The sequence below is a fragment of the Melospiza georgiana genome, chromosome Z (genome assembly GCF_028018845.1).
Source record: "Melospiza georgiana isolate bMelGeo1 chromosome Z, bMelGeo1.pri, whole genome shotgun sequence".
NCBI lineage: Eukaryota > Metazoa > Chordata > Aves > Passeriformes > Passerellidae > Melospiza > Melospiza georgiana.
The window spans coordinates 19,094,786-19,113,905 of NC_080465.1; the positions used below are offsets into that span (position 1 = coordinate 19,094,786).

Here is a 19,120-nt window from a genome sequence, read left to right on the forward strand (position 1 = left end):
GGAATTACTGATTAATAACACAGACATGATTTCTTTTGCTCATCAATTTCAGCAACTGTGGGAAGGAGAAAAAGTCCCATTACTGGTTGATGTGCATGCCAGAGAGGAGGAAGGTCTCGTCAATACATTTTTAACAACATTCTCACTTTATATATTGAGAGTTTTTTATGCTTACATGCAGGTGCTGCAACAGCACTAGGCAAAACAAAAAAAGGTACAGTAGAAGTTCTGAAACTTCTGAACACTTCTGAACAGTGCTTATTGCTCATGTAGCAGCACTGCCTTCACTCTTGCTAAAGGCTTTGAGCAAGAGATATTTCCGCTATCTCAAAATTTCACTAAACTCAACAATGCAGTTATTGGCAACTAAAAATGCTGAATAACAATGACATGGCTTCCAAAAACTGCTTTGTTGCTGTCTCAGTAGAGGAAAAAAACCCCAAACCATACCCAAACCAACAAAACAAAGGAACTTTGTGTCTATGAGTTCCTGGCTAGCTTAATTCCTCCTTGTCCCAGCTATGCCACAAGCAATATTAGTGGATACCTGTAGCATTTAAGATTATCATTTGCAGTGTAAATTCGAAGTAACGCAATACCACAAAATTGACCTTCATACCTAGTTGCCCCAGGATTACCTGCTATTAAATTTCCCTGGTTCTTCTTCTCTAGCGTGATGAAAGTCCAAGCTCAACTCTGCATCAATGCCAAGACCACAGTAATTGTTCATCTGTACAATCTGACCAAAAGGAAAAAAAAAAGCTATTATTTCCTGCTTACATTTATAAATGAAAAGTGAAGACGTTCCAAAGTTTTTCAACAAAAGCAAGCTTTGCAGATGATTCTTCCAAGTCACTTGCATCTTGACAGATTTTGGAAAACATTTTCCAGAAACACTGCACTAAAAATAAAGCTGCATGAACAACTGTTGACATGCTTAGTCATTATTTCCAAAGTATCAGAAACTTCAAAATTTAGTATTTTAATTAAAAGTAACAGGCATAATAAGGCAGAAATAAAAGCAAATGCAGAAATAAAATCAACTCAACCTCTCAAAGCAACTCCATACAATAACTCCACAAGCTGCTGAACACTAATGCCACTATTATTTTTGGCATCAGCCATGGATTTATATTACATCATTGGGAAGACAATCTTACTTACTTTGGAAGGTAACCAGCTTACACCAGATGAATGAACAACTTGACTTCATCTACTCAGCTGCGTTTTAACTAGCTCCCTATATGCCAACCTCAAGTTTCTACAGATTTCGACCATTTCTTCCATTAAATCTTTCTCTGCATGCCAGTTCATTCCATAACACTTTTATCGTAGGCCTTACTCTCCCATCCTTCCCTTTTAAAAAGCAGATGGGGAAAAAAAGCCCCTGTCTCCACTAAGTGAAAAATAGCTGGAACCTGAGCATCTTAAATCCTCCAACTGACTCATAATGCCTAGGATTTTCCAGTGACCAGACTAAAATCTTGGACAATTGCTACCATTGTTACGATTTCCTGCCTTTTTTTTTTGCAACTCCTTGTCCATTTCTTCCTTTCTTCTGAAAAGAGACAGAACCAGGATTCACATAGAGCTCCAAAATCACCATTTACAGTTAACAGTTTTATTTTCCTAAACAGAAACAAGTTCATATGAACCAAGTGACAGTAACTTTCACTCAAAACAAAAAAAAAAAAGCAAATAACAGATGGCACATATACAGACACACAACAGCAGTAAGATGATGGAAGGATTTACTTCAACTCCTAATAATTTCTTAAACTGTGAAAGAGAAGATGAGAGTGACTCTTGCAGAAGGGAATGTTTTTTGGTTGACACTCCAGTTTTACAAGTGTTTTGGCATTTCTTCCCAAGCCTTTTCTTATTTGAGAAATAATTTTTTTCCAGCTGAAGCACATAGGAGTGCCATCGTCACGTGAATCTTTTAATTAATCCTCTATCAGATGCTTTTTGCTAAACAGTGACAAAAGATGCTCTGCAGTCAACGAGCCCTGCCAGAACTGAAACACTAGGTCCAGAGTGTGCTGTATTCAGTAAGAAACAGCCCAATAAGGCCCAAGCACAAAGACAAGTGAGCAGTAAAAATTAAACTATACTAATTCCCATCCTCTTTGTGATTTTCACTAGAGCAACAGTTCCTAAGAATCACACCCAAACAGTGCCCAGCTCACCTTGGGAGGCTCAGGTTCCGCAATGCCATTTTCTGCTCCTTCAGCTGGCTCTTCTGCATCCAAAAGGATAGTCCAGCGATCCATAAGAACATCATCTGCCTCATCCACAGAAACCAAAATGGAGTATGGGTCCTCCCCACTGTAGCCAGCTCCCCAGCGCAAGACTCTCCCCAAGTCATTACCTGGGCAACAGTGAAGAACACCAAAAGGTGACTGCGTTTCACAGTCAGTGCATCAGCCCAGTTTTACAAATCACACTGCACTAAGGTGCTCCAATCAAGTCACACAACTCATTAATTTAGGAGGAAAAGTTAACTAGCACCAAAAAAAAAACAAAAAAAAACCACCTAAGCTGTGTTGTGTTTGCACATGTGCTTACCACTGCATACAGACACACTGAAGCATTTCCACAAAAAGTGGTAGGAAAAAAAACCTGTTGTGGAGTTGAGGCACTAGGGAGCAAGTGAGCTTGTTGTCTACAGCAACGGCTGATGCACCTGTGGTTATCAGGAGGAGGATATTTTGCCCTCCCAACTCCTGCCCACTTGCCCACACACATATCAACACTCCTGCTGCTTGTTTCTCCTGATGCTGTTTTTCTGAAAGCAGGACTCATTTCTTTGAAAAGCTGATAGATACCGTGGTTTACTTCCCAGCACCAGCCAGAACTCAATCTCATGGCATCTCAGCTGCAAAACCGAGTCCTGTGTCAGACTGATAAAGATAAAACCTTCCAGAGGGCTTCTGCGCTCAGCTTCTGTTCTTGCTGTGATTCTCACCTGTTCCTAAAGGTAGGATGGCAACTGAGGGCTCTGAGCACACCAGCTTGTGCCTGATCTCCTCGAGGGCACCAAGGACCCAGCCGACGGTGCCGTCCCCTCCGCACACCAGCACTCGGAAGGAGGGCACTTTGGAGAACGTGTGAAACCTCCATTGTGAAGCGAAGCACGGGGAAAAGAAAAGTTACAACGGAATATAGGAAATGCAAAGTCCCAATATGCTATTTAAAATAACACAGTATTACTGGATTTCTGCCTATGCCCCTTTACCATCAGTTTCTGGATCAATCATCTTTATCTACAACTTCATATTTTTCTATTCAGCAAAATGAATAGAAAAATATGAAGTTGTAGATAAAGATGATTTTAAAAAGAGTGAAAAACCATATTCCTCTAAAATTCTTCACAGACAGAACTAAATGGTTAATCATTTCCTTTTTCAAGGGCACAGAGACCTGACTAGTCGTAATTTCAATGTGAACATCTGTAACTCTCTAAATCCTGGGGGGGGTGTTGATTATGGGTGGTGTTTTTGTACTTAGTCATAGGTATCACAGTACATTTTCTTCTTAATAGTACTGTTTTCCTGGTGATGCTTACCTTTTGTGGCTTTTCATCCTACATACCAACATATCATGGAAAAGAATTGTTATTTCCCATTGCACAAGAAGCAATGAACAAATGGGAGCATTTTGCCATAAAGCTACAGAAAGATTCCAAAGCCAAAACGAAATGAACTGGTTATTGAAGTTGCAGCTTGAAGTGCATTAAAAAGAAAACAGAATTATACAGCTCTGACAGAAAAATTAGTTTGTGTATCTTGTTTATCTTGTCTCCAACATAAGCTGCATTTTTCCCACAAAGCTTTTGTTCTGAAGATCTTGTCATGACAAGTTTTTTGTTAAATAGTAGTGAAGGAATGAGCAATAGGCTACAGCTTTCAGTTTTATGAAGCTGTAACAAAGTGGGGTTCATTAAATCAAGTCATCAGTTCCTGTCTTCCTACAAGCACATTATGTTCTGTTCCTTGTAGAAATGTTGCAGCTGTGATCAGGCAAACCCTGTTAATTCTGCAACTGTGGCCAAGTTTCAAGAGTCAAAATAGAAAATTTTGTTATACTTTCCTAGTAGTTCCCATGAAACATCAGAAAAAATAAAAGCAAAAATCCACCCTCATCAGGAAATGTTACATTTCTCTTTCCATCTCCATTCAATTATAAAATCTATTTATTTTCAATAATTATTAAATATGTGCTACTGTAAAGTGCATATGACTTTCCCAGGGCCAGACTGTGCTAGATTTGACAGAAGCCTATACATCAGGAACTACTCTATTCTCTTTTCTTTACATAATTCTAAAGTTTAAATATGTTCTCACAGTAAGAGCAGTCAGAAGGAAATGACCCACTGCCCTGATCTTCAGGCACAGAACAGAAGAAATTTAGATCTTCAAAATAAGTGAATGAACCTTTTAAAAAATAACAGAACAATGTAAATTAAAAAAAAACAACAACAACAACAACAACAAAAAACCCCCCCAGGATGACTTACCCAGGCAGTGGGCCTCCATTGGTAAGTTCAAAGACTTGATGAGGGTTCAACAACTTTCTAAAACTGTACAGCAGATCCCGACCTTTTAGACCACCACTTTTTGGATTCACAAATACAAGAAGAGGGCAACAATTCTGTGGTATCTTGGAAGCCTGAAAGAAGACAAGAAAAAGGATAAGTCAATGCCATGAAAAAGGCAGAAAATCATACTGCGTCTCAGAAATATTACCTGATGCTTCTTTGATGCTTCCTTGATGCCTACTAAAAAATCCAGATTCTATAAATGAAAAGATTCAAGGTCCAGCCAATGGACAGGTCAGCTGCTGATCTTACTTCCCTAGGAATTTAAGGCTCCTTAACCGATTCCAAGTACACATTTCAGCCCAACACTAGAAATAAAGGCATTTTAAGTAGCCCTTCCTATGCATTTTCAGTAAACAGCCTGGCCAAAGAACTGTGAGGGATAAGAGTTCTGTACAATTAAAACAGTTTCCTTGAAAAGCAAGAACTTCTCCCCAAACCAACTGAAAAATCTTTCTTTAGTTTTGTGGTTGACTTAGAATGCATGTCAATTTACAAGGACAAAGCATTTAAAAATGAAGATGTTTGGGACAGATGGTGGTGTACTTCTGCCTATGAAATTAGAAGCTGAAAGCTTTTAAAAATATGTAAGCTAAGCTTTTCCATCATGAGGATTTACTCAGGGGTGCCAGTATCTTATGACTTACTGAAGCTGCTGCTGAAGGGACCATCAAAGCCTCCAGAAACTGCAAAGGAAGCCACTGGACATGGCAGAGGTGATTTCCTGGGGCACTGCATGGACTGCATAGGAGCAATATCTGCAGCCTCACTGGAGGTCAAAATTTCCAGCCAACAGATGCACATTGGGACTAGTGCTCATCCAGCCTGTCCACCCATAAATAGTTCTGTAAAATGATTTCTAACTAGTTCTAGAAAGATTAGAAATCACCAGCACACCTTTCATCCATCCTGCCACAAGGCTGGGGTGCAGATACATGGCAGCAAAGTCCACTGGACATTTCAACAAATGCACCTCTAAACAGAAACATTTGCCATGGTCCCTAAGTTGTGGTAATTGTTATTTACAAATTGGACAGCATTCAGGGAACAGCAATTTGTCACGCAGCTGACCGGATGGATTCAGGGAACAGAACAACAGTGCTAAATATAAGTCAATTTAGACAAGAATGATTCAGGGGTCGGTGAGGCAGCAGCATGACTGCAGCGTGTAAGCATGTGGAGAGATACCAACAGCTACAGACGGGAGGAGGCGGCACCCAGAAAGCTTTTCAGCTGCTGCCTGTGAGCAACCACCAGAGACCATGATCTGAGGCAAACTACAGAGAAATTGGGTCAAATTTATGAGTTATATTTGTAGGGATGAGAAATGGAGTCCAACATTGAGACACCCCACACCTGTGACCTGATTTAGGCACTTTACAAACGATTGTTTGGGTCTTCACAGTACTTGGGAGATTTCTTCTCATTTTCTGTTCTTAGAATAGCTGGGTGCTAATCCTCTACAAGTCACACCCTGCCAGATGTGTCAAGATGCTGACAAACATATAAAAATCCTTCTCCTCTAACACTGTCTGCATGAGAAATGTGCTCTGTCATCCAGTGCGACTCGTCTCTTGATAAAGAGAAAACACATTGAGAAGAGGAACACTAAGCAGGTATAAAAGCTGGTGAAGTAGGCACACACTGATCCCTTCTTTACTCATCCTTCAGATTCTACAAGACATTCACCTTTTCAAACTTTATCTGTTTTCTTGAAAATCAAATGAGCCAAACAAGGGCTGTTTTGGGGGACAAACAGCCAAAAGAACCTCATGCTTTATTTTACTGGAAAGGTTCCACTGCAGGCAAAAGAAGTAGGTGGATGATAAAGAGGCTGAAAGCTGTACACACGGCTCTCTCCAAAGGGACCACCTTCATGCTAGACTGACAACTGAAGTCAAAACACCTTTGGCCTTTACATTCAGGCCTTATTGGAAAGGGGAAACAATTACTCAAAGCATGCCCAACACATAATAAGGGTAATATATTCATTTCTGTTAAGCACATGGAAAGGATATTTGTAGGCAGCAAAGGAAGTCTATGGAACATAATGCATGCCACTGTCACAAAAGGTATTAAGTCAACAGCTCAAAGATCCATGCATCCCAAAGAGACAAGTGGATTTCATCCCCTTGAGCCATTCAAGCATTAATGGAAGAGTAAGCAGAGATCTGGTGTTTTCAGAAGCAAAGGCCATCTTGTTACTCTGTTGGTTCCTGTACCATCATCTGCCACATCCCACTTAGAATTATCTTTTGATAATCACAGAATCATCAAGCTTGGAAGACAACTTTAGGATCATCAAGTCCAACCTCCCACCCAGCACTGCCATTATAACACCTAAACCACTCAACCGCATCACCATCAGATCCAAATGCCTCTTAAACACCAGCAGGAATGGTGACCTTCCTGGGCAACCTATTCCAATGCCTTACCACCCTGACAGTGATAATTTTTCCCCCCTAATATCTAACCTGAATCTACTGTATCTCAGAGGCCATTTCCTCCTGTCCTCTCACTGCAGGCCCAGCAGGAGAGACAGACCCCCAGCTCGCTGCACCCTGCCTTCAGGGAGTTTTAGAGAGCAATGGCGTCAGCCCTGAGCCTCCTCTTCAGGACACTAAACAGTTCCAGCTCCCTCAGCTAGTTCTCATAAAGACATGTTTTCTGGTCCTTTCATGAGCCTTGTTCCCTTCTCTGGACACACACCAGCACATCAATGTCCTTTTTGAAGTGAGGGCCCCAGAACTGGACACAGCACACAAGGTGTGGCCTCACCAGTGCTGGGTACAGGGGAACAATCACTGCCCTGGTCCTGCTGGCCACACTATTGCTGATACAGGCCAGGATGCCAAGAAGGCCACCTGGGCACACTCCTGACTCATGTTCAGCCAGATATTGACCAGCATCCCCAGCATCCCCTTTGGTGCTGGGATGCTTTCCAGCCACTCTACCCAGCCTGTAGTGCTGTATGGGGTTAAATCCCATGAGTAACAGAAGGCAGAGCACTCTGAAAGGAAACAGCATCTCCCATGGGGTAACAGAGCACATTGTTCCTTTCCAGCACTCCTTGTCCAGCTTTCACTCTACCCTACCCTCTCTCCTGTCCACTTCCCATTTCTTCCTCTTCAGAGCTTTTTAAATACATAAATTTATCTCCAGCCATTTCAATTTTCTGAACAAAACTAGCAACCTGAAATCTCAGGCTTGGTATAATGCCTGGAAACTTGTGAGGTTTAAAAAAAAGGGGGCTAACAGTGTAATAAAGAAAGAAACCACAAAGTTCTGCAGCTCGAAGTAACAAAAACTTTTTCAAAGAAGAGCAAAGAAACCAGCCCAGCTCTGGAGTCTAACCAATACCTTACTTGAATGTAAGAACATTTGATTATCTTCTTGTCTTCAGGAAATCAGTTTCTAAAATTACTGGTTTGGGACATTTAGAAGTGACATGCTGAACACATGTTTTATATTACTTGCTTTTAGAGGCACGTTCTAATACACTGGGTTTAAAACCAAGTAACTGAAATAATTAAAAGGCAACATAAGGGAATCACAACTATTTCTGAAACATGGTACACTCTAAGGCATTCAAAAGCACAGCTCTGTTTTGTAAAGTTGTCTAAGATCTTACCCAAGTAACATAAATTCTTGCAAATATGCATTTACTGTAAATTGCCAACTATATTTCTTATCAAGTGTCAATACTATACCTAAAAACCCCCAAACCAGTTAAATATACACCCTGAATGCTACTAAGATTCACAAGCAGCTACAGAAAATGCCTGGAGCTAATAAAAATCTGTATGTAGTGTAAAGTTAATAGTCCTACTACAAACCCACCTTTGTTAAGGTAACTTCCAATGTGAATTCTTAACTAAACCCATTTAGATGCAGCCATCCAGAATAAAAAGATGATTTCAAGAAAGTGCTTGTCCTTACAGTGAACTTGCTTCCCATCACAACTCTTCATTAAGCGTAAAGGAGTAAGAAACATTGCTAAATCCCCAGATAACAGCCAGCTTTTAAGAAAACAATTATTTTTGGTAAGAATTAAAAACTCTAACAGTTTGTACAGTAGTGCAGGGTGCTGTGCCTTCTCAAGAGCACACTCTTTGTTACAATCCCAGACAGCCACAAGGGTAGCACTTTAATGCTGCTAAATTTTTAAAAGTTCTTTAATAAAGCCCCACTGGAGACAGAGGAGTGAGTTTGTTACTGGGCAGAAGAGAGTATGTGACTCACAGCCCGAGGACACCCTTCCCCCTTTAGCCCTGGCTTCAGTGCTGTGCTCGAGGAGTGAAATCTGCAGAAGGGTTTTGTGTTGGCTGGCATTCAGGAAGGAATTTATTGCTCCTTTCTTACAGACAGCTGAAGGAGGCTGCATGACTTAGACACTCTGACAATCACTGTGAATTGCTTAATTTGTCAGGACTAGCACAACACGGCTTTAAACTGGGGCAAGATGTTTATTATCCATGCTAATCCCCTTCCCATTGACTGTACTGTGTAATCACATCTCACAGCAAAGCAGAACAAGGCGTTCTGTGCCACCAGCCCTACCAGTGTGACAACCACAGCACATCATACCGGGCAGTGGGCTGTCTCCAGGAACTGCACATATCTCTGACAAGTACAATTCAACATTGGCAAATGCCTGCCAGCAGCATCTTCCATGTGCAAGGACTCACAATGCCTCAAGCACAAGTTTTCTCCACCCTGGCCAGAAAGGACCCACTATCTGATGAGAAATTATGTGCAAGGTGTCACAACACTACTGGAGCAACAGCTGGGTCAACCCATAAGGCTTTTCTTTATTTTTTGGCATATAGCAGAAATGGAAGAATCACAGAATCATAAAAGTTGGAAAAAGACTTATAACATCATCAATTCCAACCTTTGACTTGTTGACTGGACCGCAGCACTAAGTGCCATGTCCAGTCACTTCCTGAACACCTCCAGGGATTGGGGACCCCACTGCTTCCCGGGGCACTCCATTCCAATCCTTGAAAACCCTTCCAGCAAAAGGTGGAAAAGCTGACAACCCTTTCAGAAGGGTGAAAAGCAGCCACTCATGTTTCGGCTAAAATGCTCACTTAACTAGGATGCTTTTAAGATGTAAATATTTTTGTGAGGATTTAGTAGAATGAATGAAATGGAAAGTTTCATCTATTTGGGATCCTTCTACACATTTTCCTGCTACTCTTAACAAATATAAATGCAGTATATCAGAGGGCACTCCACTAGCAAAAGGCATTCCAGATAAAGCCACAATAACCTGTGGTGATTTTGGCCTCAAACAACTTCTGCTGACTTCCTTGCTTGCCTGTGCTGCAAAAGAAGTTCTGTTAAATTAGTTCTGAATTTAAAGATTTAGTCCTGCAATGGCTTTCACCTTGAATTGATACCAAAGAGTGAAACCAAACTGTCCCCAAAGTTCCTTACACACAGCAGCTAAACAGATTTATAATTACTGCACTTTTTTTTTTTTTTCACACTCCAGTGGAGAGAGTATTTTCATTTATTTGAATACTGTGAAATGAAAAAGTGTTTGATTAAATTCCTAAAGGCCTGAAACAGCAGAACAGATCAACACATCTGATAACACTAACTGTTTGACTTTCTAATAAGCAGCTTATGCAAACTGATTCCTTGCTCAGACTTCTCAGTAATGGGAATCAGAGGGTGAATTGCCTCGGGTAGACCTGAGCATGCCAGAATTGAACCATGCCTCCTCCTTATGTCAGACACTGAGTAAGCAAATCTCACCTCAGAAAAATAAGACTAGCAACCTGCTATCCACCAATACTTCTGTGCTTTTACCAATTTTTAAGAAGGGATATTTTGGTTTGTTGTTTTTTTGTTGGTTGGGTTTTTCTTTAATTTAACTGGCAATTTGGAAAAATTATTAGCCCTTCATTCCCAATTTCTTTGTATTTCACTCACAAAAGAAATGTCAAACATAGTGTAAATTTAGTATTGTCTCAGTTCCTGTGCATTTCCTGGTACTGTGCTTAAATCAATACACATATAAACAAAGACTAATATTATCATAGGCTAAAAAGATAGTCTGGGCTGGAAAGTACTGCGGGAGATCATCTAGTTCAACTGCAACCCAAAGTAAAGATGGTGATCAGCCATTAGTCTGCCCTGGGTAATAAGTAAATGGCATAAGTTGGGTAGACAATCATACAAAAAACAACACTTGAAATATCATTTAAATTAACTCTTGGCTCTTTTCAGTGAGATGACCAAATATAAACAACACATGCTGAAATGGAAACACAATGTTTGTGCTGGTGTACAGCCCCTCTCTCCTGCTTATGTATTAGAAATTAATTGCTAGCAGTCCCCTGAACTGGAGTTTCTAAAAAATATCTTGCATCAGATAAGAGATAGCAATGTCCACATTCTCCTGGCATCAAGAAGTTCTCTTCAAACATATCCAGTGTCAGAAAAACAGACATATGTAATCAACAGAGTAGAGTATGTTCAACTTCACACCGCAGACAACAATTACAGGCTCATAATGGATTTGCCTAAAATACATGTAAAACGGCTATCCAAAAATACATCCTGCTTTCTGTTTCTCACAATAGGCAATCTGAAAACTAGTTTGGACAAGGGGGCCTTGATTTCTAAGAACTTCACAGAATGTAATTCCTATACACACATAGGAATAAGGCTCTCAGTTTTTTAGGAGGGGGTGTAACTTTTGATTTTCCCAGCTGCATGTGAGCACTACCACTAGTATCTACCCATATAAAAACCATAATTTTGCCTTCAGAAAGTCTTGACAAGTGTAGGACTCATTTTAAACAGTGAAAGAGGGTATGCGAATAAGCAACTATGGCCATTGAACTTGATACCCTCCTATATAAAGCTATTTCATAATTCCCACTTAAAGTGTAATTTTTTTGGCCTTCTGTGATGCTCCAAGAAGTCAAACCAGGACTCACACTTTGCTTGCCATAATGCAGTTCCAAAAAGATAGTAATTACAAGATACTTTCTGCTGAGGTGTTGTGTAACTACGGCAACGCTCTTTTTTGGACAGAACCTACATAATCCTGGTTAAAAATATCACTTCACTCAGTTAATCATTTTCCTCTTCTCACATTGACTCACTTTATTAACATGAAACCTATTATTAAACGAACTCATTCACATGAAAGTGATTAGTAACAACAAGAATAAATCAGAATCAGGCCTGAATTTGTGAAAGGACTCTCACACTAAGTCTTTCGGAAGACTATGTTCTTCTGAGATCCTCAAGGGGTAAACAAGGTCAAACTGCCTCTGCTACAGAATGGGGGAAATGAAGATAATATCACTGTGAAAATAAGCAGAAGTGTTTTACCTCACAGTTAATGAGGAAACAACATTTAGCTCCCATACCAAAATCTGTAAGCATTTTAAGACATACCAGCTGAAACTGAAACCCCATTTAACATTTTGATCGTTGAAAGAAACAAAGAGAATTTGTCTTCCTCTTCTTTATAGTTGTACAGTTAGGCAGCTGTAGATTGACAGCTGAAGAATACCAGGACAAATTACTTAACTCACTGAATATATCATATACATGAAGTACAGGCTCTGAAGTTGGTTGGCTTTTTTGGCCACACTACATAGTATGGCCTATTTGAATAAAACATATTTTGATTTAGTTCTAGCAGAAAGAGTTTTAAGGCAGTAGTTTTTTTTCTTTTGAAGACATTTTTTAAATTCAAACCTGTCTCTTACCATAACTGCAGGAATCACCACAGCATTCAGAGGCTTGTCATTGACAACAGTATCTTTAACTAGCATATATATTCTTTCAGCTTCAGAAAAACATGAAATTTGGAGTACAACAGCACCTGTAAAGAGGCATCAGAAATACTTTTGAAGAAATACTTTTAATATTTTCTATTATTATTGTTAGAAAAGAAGACTCATATTACAGCAAAAGTTTACTCAGTTTACTGAGGCCATTATTCAGCAAAACTTATTCTGAAGTAATTTGTTATCAGCTGAATTGTATTGTTATGTTTTCAAACCTTCCTTCCTACCCTCAGATTTTTGTAAAAGCAAAGCAACTTGAAGACAAGAACTGCAGCACAGAACTAATGCATATTTAAAGATTTCCTTTGAGCTTCAGGGGTAGGGCCTATTTGCACACTCTTCATCATTACCAACATTCTGTTCTCATTGTGTACAAGTGACCAAGTGACAGAGGTATCAGGTTTCATTTAGTATCCAATTATTAAAAATCCAGTAGTTCTATTCATTAACAATATCTCAGTAAGAATTACTGCAAGCAAATATTTGGGCTGATAATCAAGTTTAGATCTTTATGTTCACTTAGGTTCTGAATGGAGAATCTGGGTAAGAAGGGAAGACAAAAGAGAAAAGACAAAATAAATACTGACAAGTTAGTGTAAAGTAAGATATTTGGTGAGAAGGAAAACAGGGCAGGAAGACAAAAATGCAAAATGGACAGTACATGAGATGTAGGCTGGTAACATAACCTGGCTGTGACAAAATGGGAGAGTTAGGAAGTTATGAGAACCACAAAAATACAATCATAAGAAGAAAGTGGCAATAAAAATCACATACAAGCAGAAACATGTAAAAAGCACATGCATGTAAATTTGGTATAATGATGCTGTGACATGGGACGAGTATCACAAAACCAAGTATTGACCACTGACAAATATGGAAAGGAGAAGGTACATCTGAAAGCTTTACAGCTTTTCCTATGCAAAGATCAAAATCAACCAGTATCAATTAGTCATGTGGAGACAGCAAATAACCCAAAGGAAGCACACATCAGTCTTCAAAAGCATGCTATAGAAAGATCCATTTAGCAGACATGTGGAAGATAAGCCTGCCAAAGGATGTGAAACATCTCAACTATAGACACCTAAATATAGAGAAGAAAAAATTCCACACTTTAAATTTTTACCAAATGCCGATCTCCACCTGACCACTGCACTAAAGCTGCCCAGAGCCACTGCTGCTCCAGCTGTCAGAAGCCTCATGGCTTCTCCGATCTTGCTGAAATAAAATTCATACACCAAAAGCAAAGAAACAGCTCAAAGGATGAATGTATTTATTTTCTTCAACTTTCAGCCATTGAACTCTAGCTCTTAACACTGCTAGGAAACAGCGACTATGAAACAGTCCCACTGAGTCCAAAAGCAGCACCAAATTTTAGTACTCTCAAAGTCAAAGAGATTAAAAATCCTTCACTTGAACAATTTTTAACAGTTCTGTTGTGTTAGATTATTCAGTTGAAGTGCAACTTCAAAACTAATTTTTATAACTAATTTATAATATTACTGCCTTCTGGTACACAAGGCATGCAGCCAACCTTTTAACTATTTTTAATAAGGTAACACTAATCCACTGCTCTTCATAAATACAATGTGTTGCATTTTACCTGAAGGGCTTTTTGCTTATGCATTAAGATTAACATACTCTGAGCTTCCAGCCTCTAGTATTAGGCTGCAGTTTTGAATATAGACATTGTTTGCAAGACCAAGAATTTTAATGCTTACCTTGTGCTTGATAAACATGACTCACAGATACTACATTTGCTGCAAAGGGTAAAAATATAAACACATAAAACCTTGGGTACATTTAGAGTAAATATTTAAAGTATTTTAAAAAGTTACATAAATATAACATAAATAAATATTAAAAGTTATACAAATACAGGGAGAACCTCCAGCTAACACTTTTCCTCTCATGTTTACTTTGCAAGTAAGAACAGCTAAACTGATTTTCATAAAAGGTGACTAAGAATTCTTTCTGGCATTTCAAGTTTAATTCCTCTTGAAGTGACATAAAAGCAAATTGGGAAAAATGCTTTGTTTCCTGCAACAAAAAAATATGACACATTCCTGACATTGTTTATAGAAAGTATTAGTTTAAGGAGTATTATTATGAAAATTCAATTGCACTTCTTTGAAAAAGAAAAATAAATTCTTTTCCCTGAGTGTTTGTTCATATGTGTGCGCACACACTGCTCATACTTCTCCATGATGGGGCACAGAGCTCATGACTAACATGGAGAACAGCCCAGACAAAAACTGTCAGAGGCTAAAAAAGGCAAGAGATATTCTGTACACAGTTTAAAGTATGTGTAATTCTTCTAAAAAGTGATGCCTTTTCATACAAACATAACAAAAAGAAAAAAGAAAAGGTGTAGTCACTTATAACTAGAGTAACGTAATTATTATTCTGTACTGTGTGCATGTTAAAATTATTAAAAAAGCCCATGTGAGAGTAAAAGGCAGAATGATTTTTTAAAATCAAGCCAGAAGAGGTTAGAATTATATTGATGCTATTAAAGTTTTTCTGTTTACTTACTTTTGATAGCTAATTCTTCCTTGAGAATATTTGTGTATTCTTCAGGGGAAAGCTGAGGTGGAAGGCCGCCAACAAATAAATTTACTTGTACAATGGATTTACTGTTTTCCACAATGTAAAATCTTGTTTGATTCATCTGACGTATTGAAGTCTACCAAAATAAAGGAAAATAAATGATATGACAGTTGGCAAAAAGACATTGTGAGGCAAAATCCAAAATAGTTCTGCACTTAGCAATCATGTCCTCTATGCCTAGAGAATGTCAGGAACAGAAACAAAACTTCAGTTCAAACACTTAGCTTCTCTACCCTTGAGCCTGCTTAGGGGGTAACCAATTACTCACATTTTCTGTAAGAAAGGGGACTCCATACTTGCTAAAACAAAAAAAAAAAATCATGTTTCTTTTTCATATTTACCTTTCTTATGTCCTTGAGTCTGTTAAGAATTGGTTCCTGGTTGTCCAAGACCATGCGCTGAACTGCAGAGGGCAAAAACATTCATCATGTTAGAAAGCATGTAAATTATTATCAGGCTGAATTACACAAAAACAAAAAGAAGAAAAATTAGGGGAAAAGTAGAGCTTGGCATACAACTAATTTTCTCATAAAGGACCAGGCAGACATGAGCTACATCTTATCCAACAATAAAAACACATAGGTGCATGGAACAATTTGACTTTTTCCAGAGTTCTTAAATACCACCCTCCTTTAAAAAGGGCAGAAACAGTATGAACCCCTCAAAAGACAAGCAGTACTTTGGTAATAATCTAACAGTTTTACATAAGACTTCCAAACTATTTCCTAACAAGTACAACAAAACCCAACTTATGTGTTTTATCAAAATATTAAAACAATTGTTTTAATCAACAATTAAAACAATTCTAACAACTTCCAGTGAATGTAAGGTAGCAAATGATCCTTTAAAACAGAGCACCAGAAACCAACCAAGGTTATGACATTCACGAAGCTACAACAGCCTTATGAAACAACTTCCCAATAATGCCTGCAAATAAAGCAAAGCATCAAGACAGTATTTGAACTACCAAGATATTTATTCAGCTGTGGCCAGAACATTAGACTACTGCAAGGTCTTTATTTGTCCATGCAACCTTACAAATACCGAAGCACAAAGGTATGTTAACTTGGAAAACACCAGCCTAGCTCGTGCAGGATCACAAAACACTTGAGCAATGCTAGAACTGCAGATTTCTATTCTTCCTAACACACAAACATATTTTTTGGACTCTCTTAGGGCTCAAACTTACTCTTCTTCAGGGGCTGTGTCAGGAGGAAAGAAGCCATTTGAACTTTAGAATTAATCTTTAATTAATAACTGCAATTAAGAAAATTATGTCAGTTAAACATAGTTCCTCAAAATAGGGCAAAAGTATCAATACCCACCAGAAACTACAAATGAGTTTTTAAGTAATAATGAAGAGGAACCTTATTCCCACAGGACTCACAGGACTGAAAAGAATCAGCATCACTTCTGATTAAGTATTTCAACATCACCATGAAGTTTATTCTCATTTGTGTTTTTTACTGCAGAACACGAACTCTGACTGTTAGAATGGGGGAAAAAACTCACAGATATCAGATGTGTCTTTGGCCAGTGCTCCTTCACTTACCTTGCTTACTGCCCATAAGCACTTCCACCAATTTGAAATTCTGGAGGCACTCCGTCTGCCAAAAGATACAGCACGTAAATGCAGCTTCTGACCGACATCGTTTTGCCAGATGTTACATTATTGTGTGTTATATCTTGTCCATAGTGCATAACACAGCCCAGAAAATTAAGCATTTTAAAAAAATTAAATCTTTTAAAATCAACCATGATGTTCTTCCTCCAACCAACTCCTTCCAAGACAGAAATAATCTTTATTTTACACACTCATAGCATCATGCTCCCACGCTCCTAAAAACATTGGCATTCTCACAGCCACATTGTGAAGGGACCCCTGTACAGCACAGTTAATCCCATTCCTGCTTCAGCAATGAGCAGCTAGCTCATCTGGAGTATTTCCTGAGTGTTCTTCCAGAGGAAGCATGCAGGACTGGGAATGAGCCTGCTCTTGGAGAAGACTGCCCAGGAGCAAGCTTGGCAAAAGCAGGCTTGACCATTCCCCACCTCCTGGGACACTCCAGCTCTGATGGAACAAAAGTTCTTCTCCAAGCTATTGCCAGGGACCACTCAAGTCCCTTTTGCAGCTGGACCAGAAGAGCTGGCACAGCCAAGAGCTTTCCCATTTACAACAATAACTGAAACCCTGTGAACATACAACATTCAGGACTGAAGGACATTCAGAGGAAGGGTTTCAAATTTTGGCCTTGAGACTCAAGAGACAAATGATCTTGCTCTATGTGTCATGAATTAACATGACACATAGAGCAAGATGCGGCTGTTAAAAGCCTCAACTCCCTACATGTGCTTTGCCTGATATTTGAGAAAAGCAACTTGGAGCACAAGCAAATTCTGGATATTAAAAAGAGATTTCCTGTATGTGCGTGTTTATACAGAGAAACAAGTAGAGCATTTAAAAATTACCACTACTGGAGATATTTCAATTGAGCCAAAGAATTAAGTCTCTTACAGCATATATCTAGCTGCCCAATACACAGGTGTGAAGATTTTTCCCTAATGGAATTTCCAACTATATTGTTTGACAGTTGCTTTTTTTCAGATGAGGCAAAACTTTGGACATGGTTGCTCCTATTTTGTTAAAAGGTCCAGAGCACTTGAGGAAATGGACTGACAACAAATCCTGGAAGTATCCTGCAGCCAAAACAAGCTGCACGCTTTACACAACTAGATACACCCAGACAGATGTATGATCATCACTAACTGCAGAGAGCTAGTCACAAGCATGTTCTTATGTGCCCTGTGAATAACCACAAAGAGCAGCAGTCACTCTCTGTGACTGTGCTGTGCCCTGGAGCGGTGGAACTGTGCTGATCTGCTGGTGTGCTCACAAGCCCCAGGTGCTGACTAAAATGTGCACACTACAGCTTTGTGTCTCCACACTGGGGAGGTTGGGCCTGCCAATGGCTTGGCGTGATAGCAAAGTCTACTAACATGTTTCCTGAAAGTCATGCAGTTTTGGCACCAACCCTAAGAAGGACAGGCAGATTGAAAAGAGATTATCTTTCAAGGAAAGCATCTACAAGATTACGAGATGTATCTAGAATTTTCCAGTGATGTGGGAAGCAATCCAGACAGTAAAGAACGTGGGTGCCATTTCAATCTTGAGTCCTTCCTTGCATCCCTTGGGGGCTACAGAGATGCTGCTTGCCACATTAGGAAGAAAATTTCTGCAGAGCTCTTTAATGTTTTTATAAATTGTCTGGATGAAGAAATCAAATGCATTGTGAGTTTCATGAAGATACTAAGCTAGAAGGAACTGTGGACACCCTCAAAAGTAGGGGACCCTTATGGGGAGATGCAGATGCGCCAGAGAGCTGGGCAATCATCAACCATATGAAATTTTTAGCAAGAGCTACTGCCAGATTCTCAAGCTGGGACGGGGTAATCCTGGTTAAAAATACAAACTGGGGGATGAGAGCTGTAGAGCAGCCCTGTGGAATAAGACCTCAGAGATTGGGTCAGTGGCAAGTTTAATATGAGTCAGCAGTGCCTACCTACCCTGAAGATTGTGTTAAGCTTTTAGTAGCATATCGGTCAAAAAAGATCATCTACCAAACGCTAAAAACATTTGTAATAACTGCAAATTAAGGGGCTGTAATTTTTCTGAAGAGAAAAATACATACTTTCAGGATCACTCAGGTGGTATATGGATGTGATTAAGATCTTTCACTTACCTGCCTTCCAAGTAATGGGAGCACTTCTTTGATCACAGACTGCACAGTGCTATCCTTATTTACTCGTAGGGAAACATATGCCATTCCCACCCTAAGGAGAAAAATACTTATTTTAGGATCTATCCCATGTGTACCTTTTTAAACTAAGTGTAGCTTTTTCTCAAACATATTTGCATTAGTTGAATAAAGTTGTTCACTGAGACTCATGGCAGATGTGTTATCAGCGCCACAGACAAGAAAACACTTTCATCTCAAGGACCAGCTAATTACAATTGTAGCACTCAAGATTAGCTTCTCCCTAATCACAAAGATAAGCTGCCAGTTTTTAATAAAACTTGTCAATGCAGTTACAA

At 39.2% G+C, this 19,120-nt stretch overlaps 1 protein-coding gene across 1 annotated transcript in view; it reads right to left on the reverse strand.

Moving 5' to 3' along the window:
* DGKQ (diacylglycerol kinase theta) overlaps positions 1–19,120 on the reverse strand; it is an 88,534-nt gene that overhangs the window by 15,185 nt on the left and 54,229 nt on the right. The window contains exons 11-20 of the mRNA XM_058044529.1: positions 18,768–18,858; positions 16,580–16,634; positions 15,369–15,430; positions 14,953–15,103; positions 14,139–14,177; positions 12,340–12,455; positions 4,520–4,671; positions 2,969–3,117; positions 2,190–2,371; positions 639–739 (exon numbers count right to left, since the gene is read on the reverse strand). Of these exons, the coding sequence (XP_057900512.1) occupies positions 639–739; positions 2,190–2,371; positions 2,969–3,117; positions 4,520–4,671; positions 12,340–12,455; positions 14,139–14,177; positions 14,953–15,103; positions 15,369–15,430; positions 16,580–16,634; positions 18,768–18,858 (1,098 nt within the window). The remainder of the gene's footprint in view (positions 1–638; positions 740–2,189; positions 2,372–2,968; positions 3,118–4,519; positions 4,672–12,339; positions 12,456–14,138; positions 14,178–14,952; positions 15,104–15,368; positions 15,431–16,579; positions 16,635–18,767; positions 18,859–19,120) is intronic.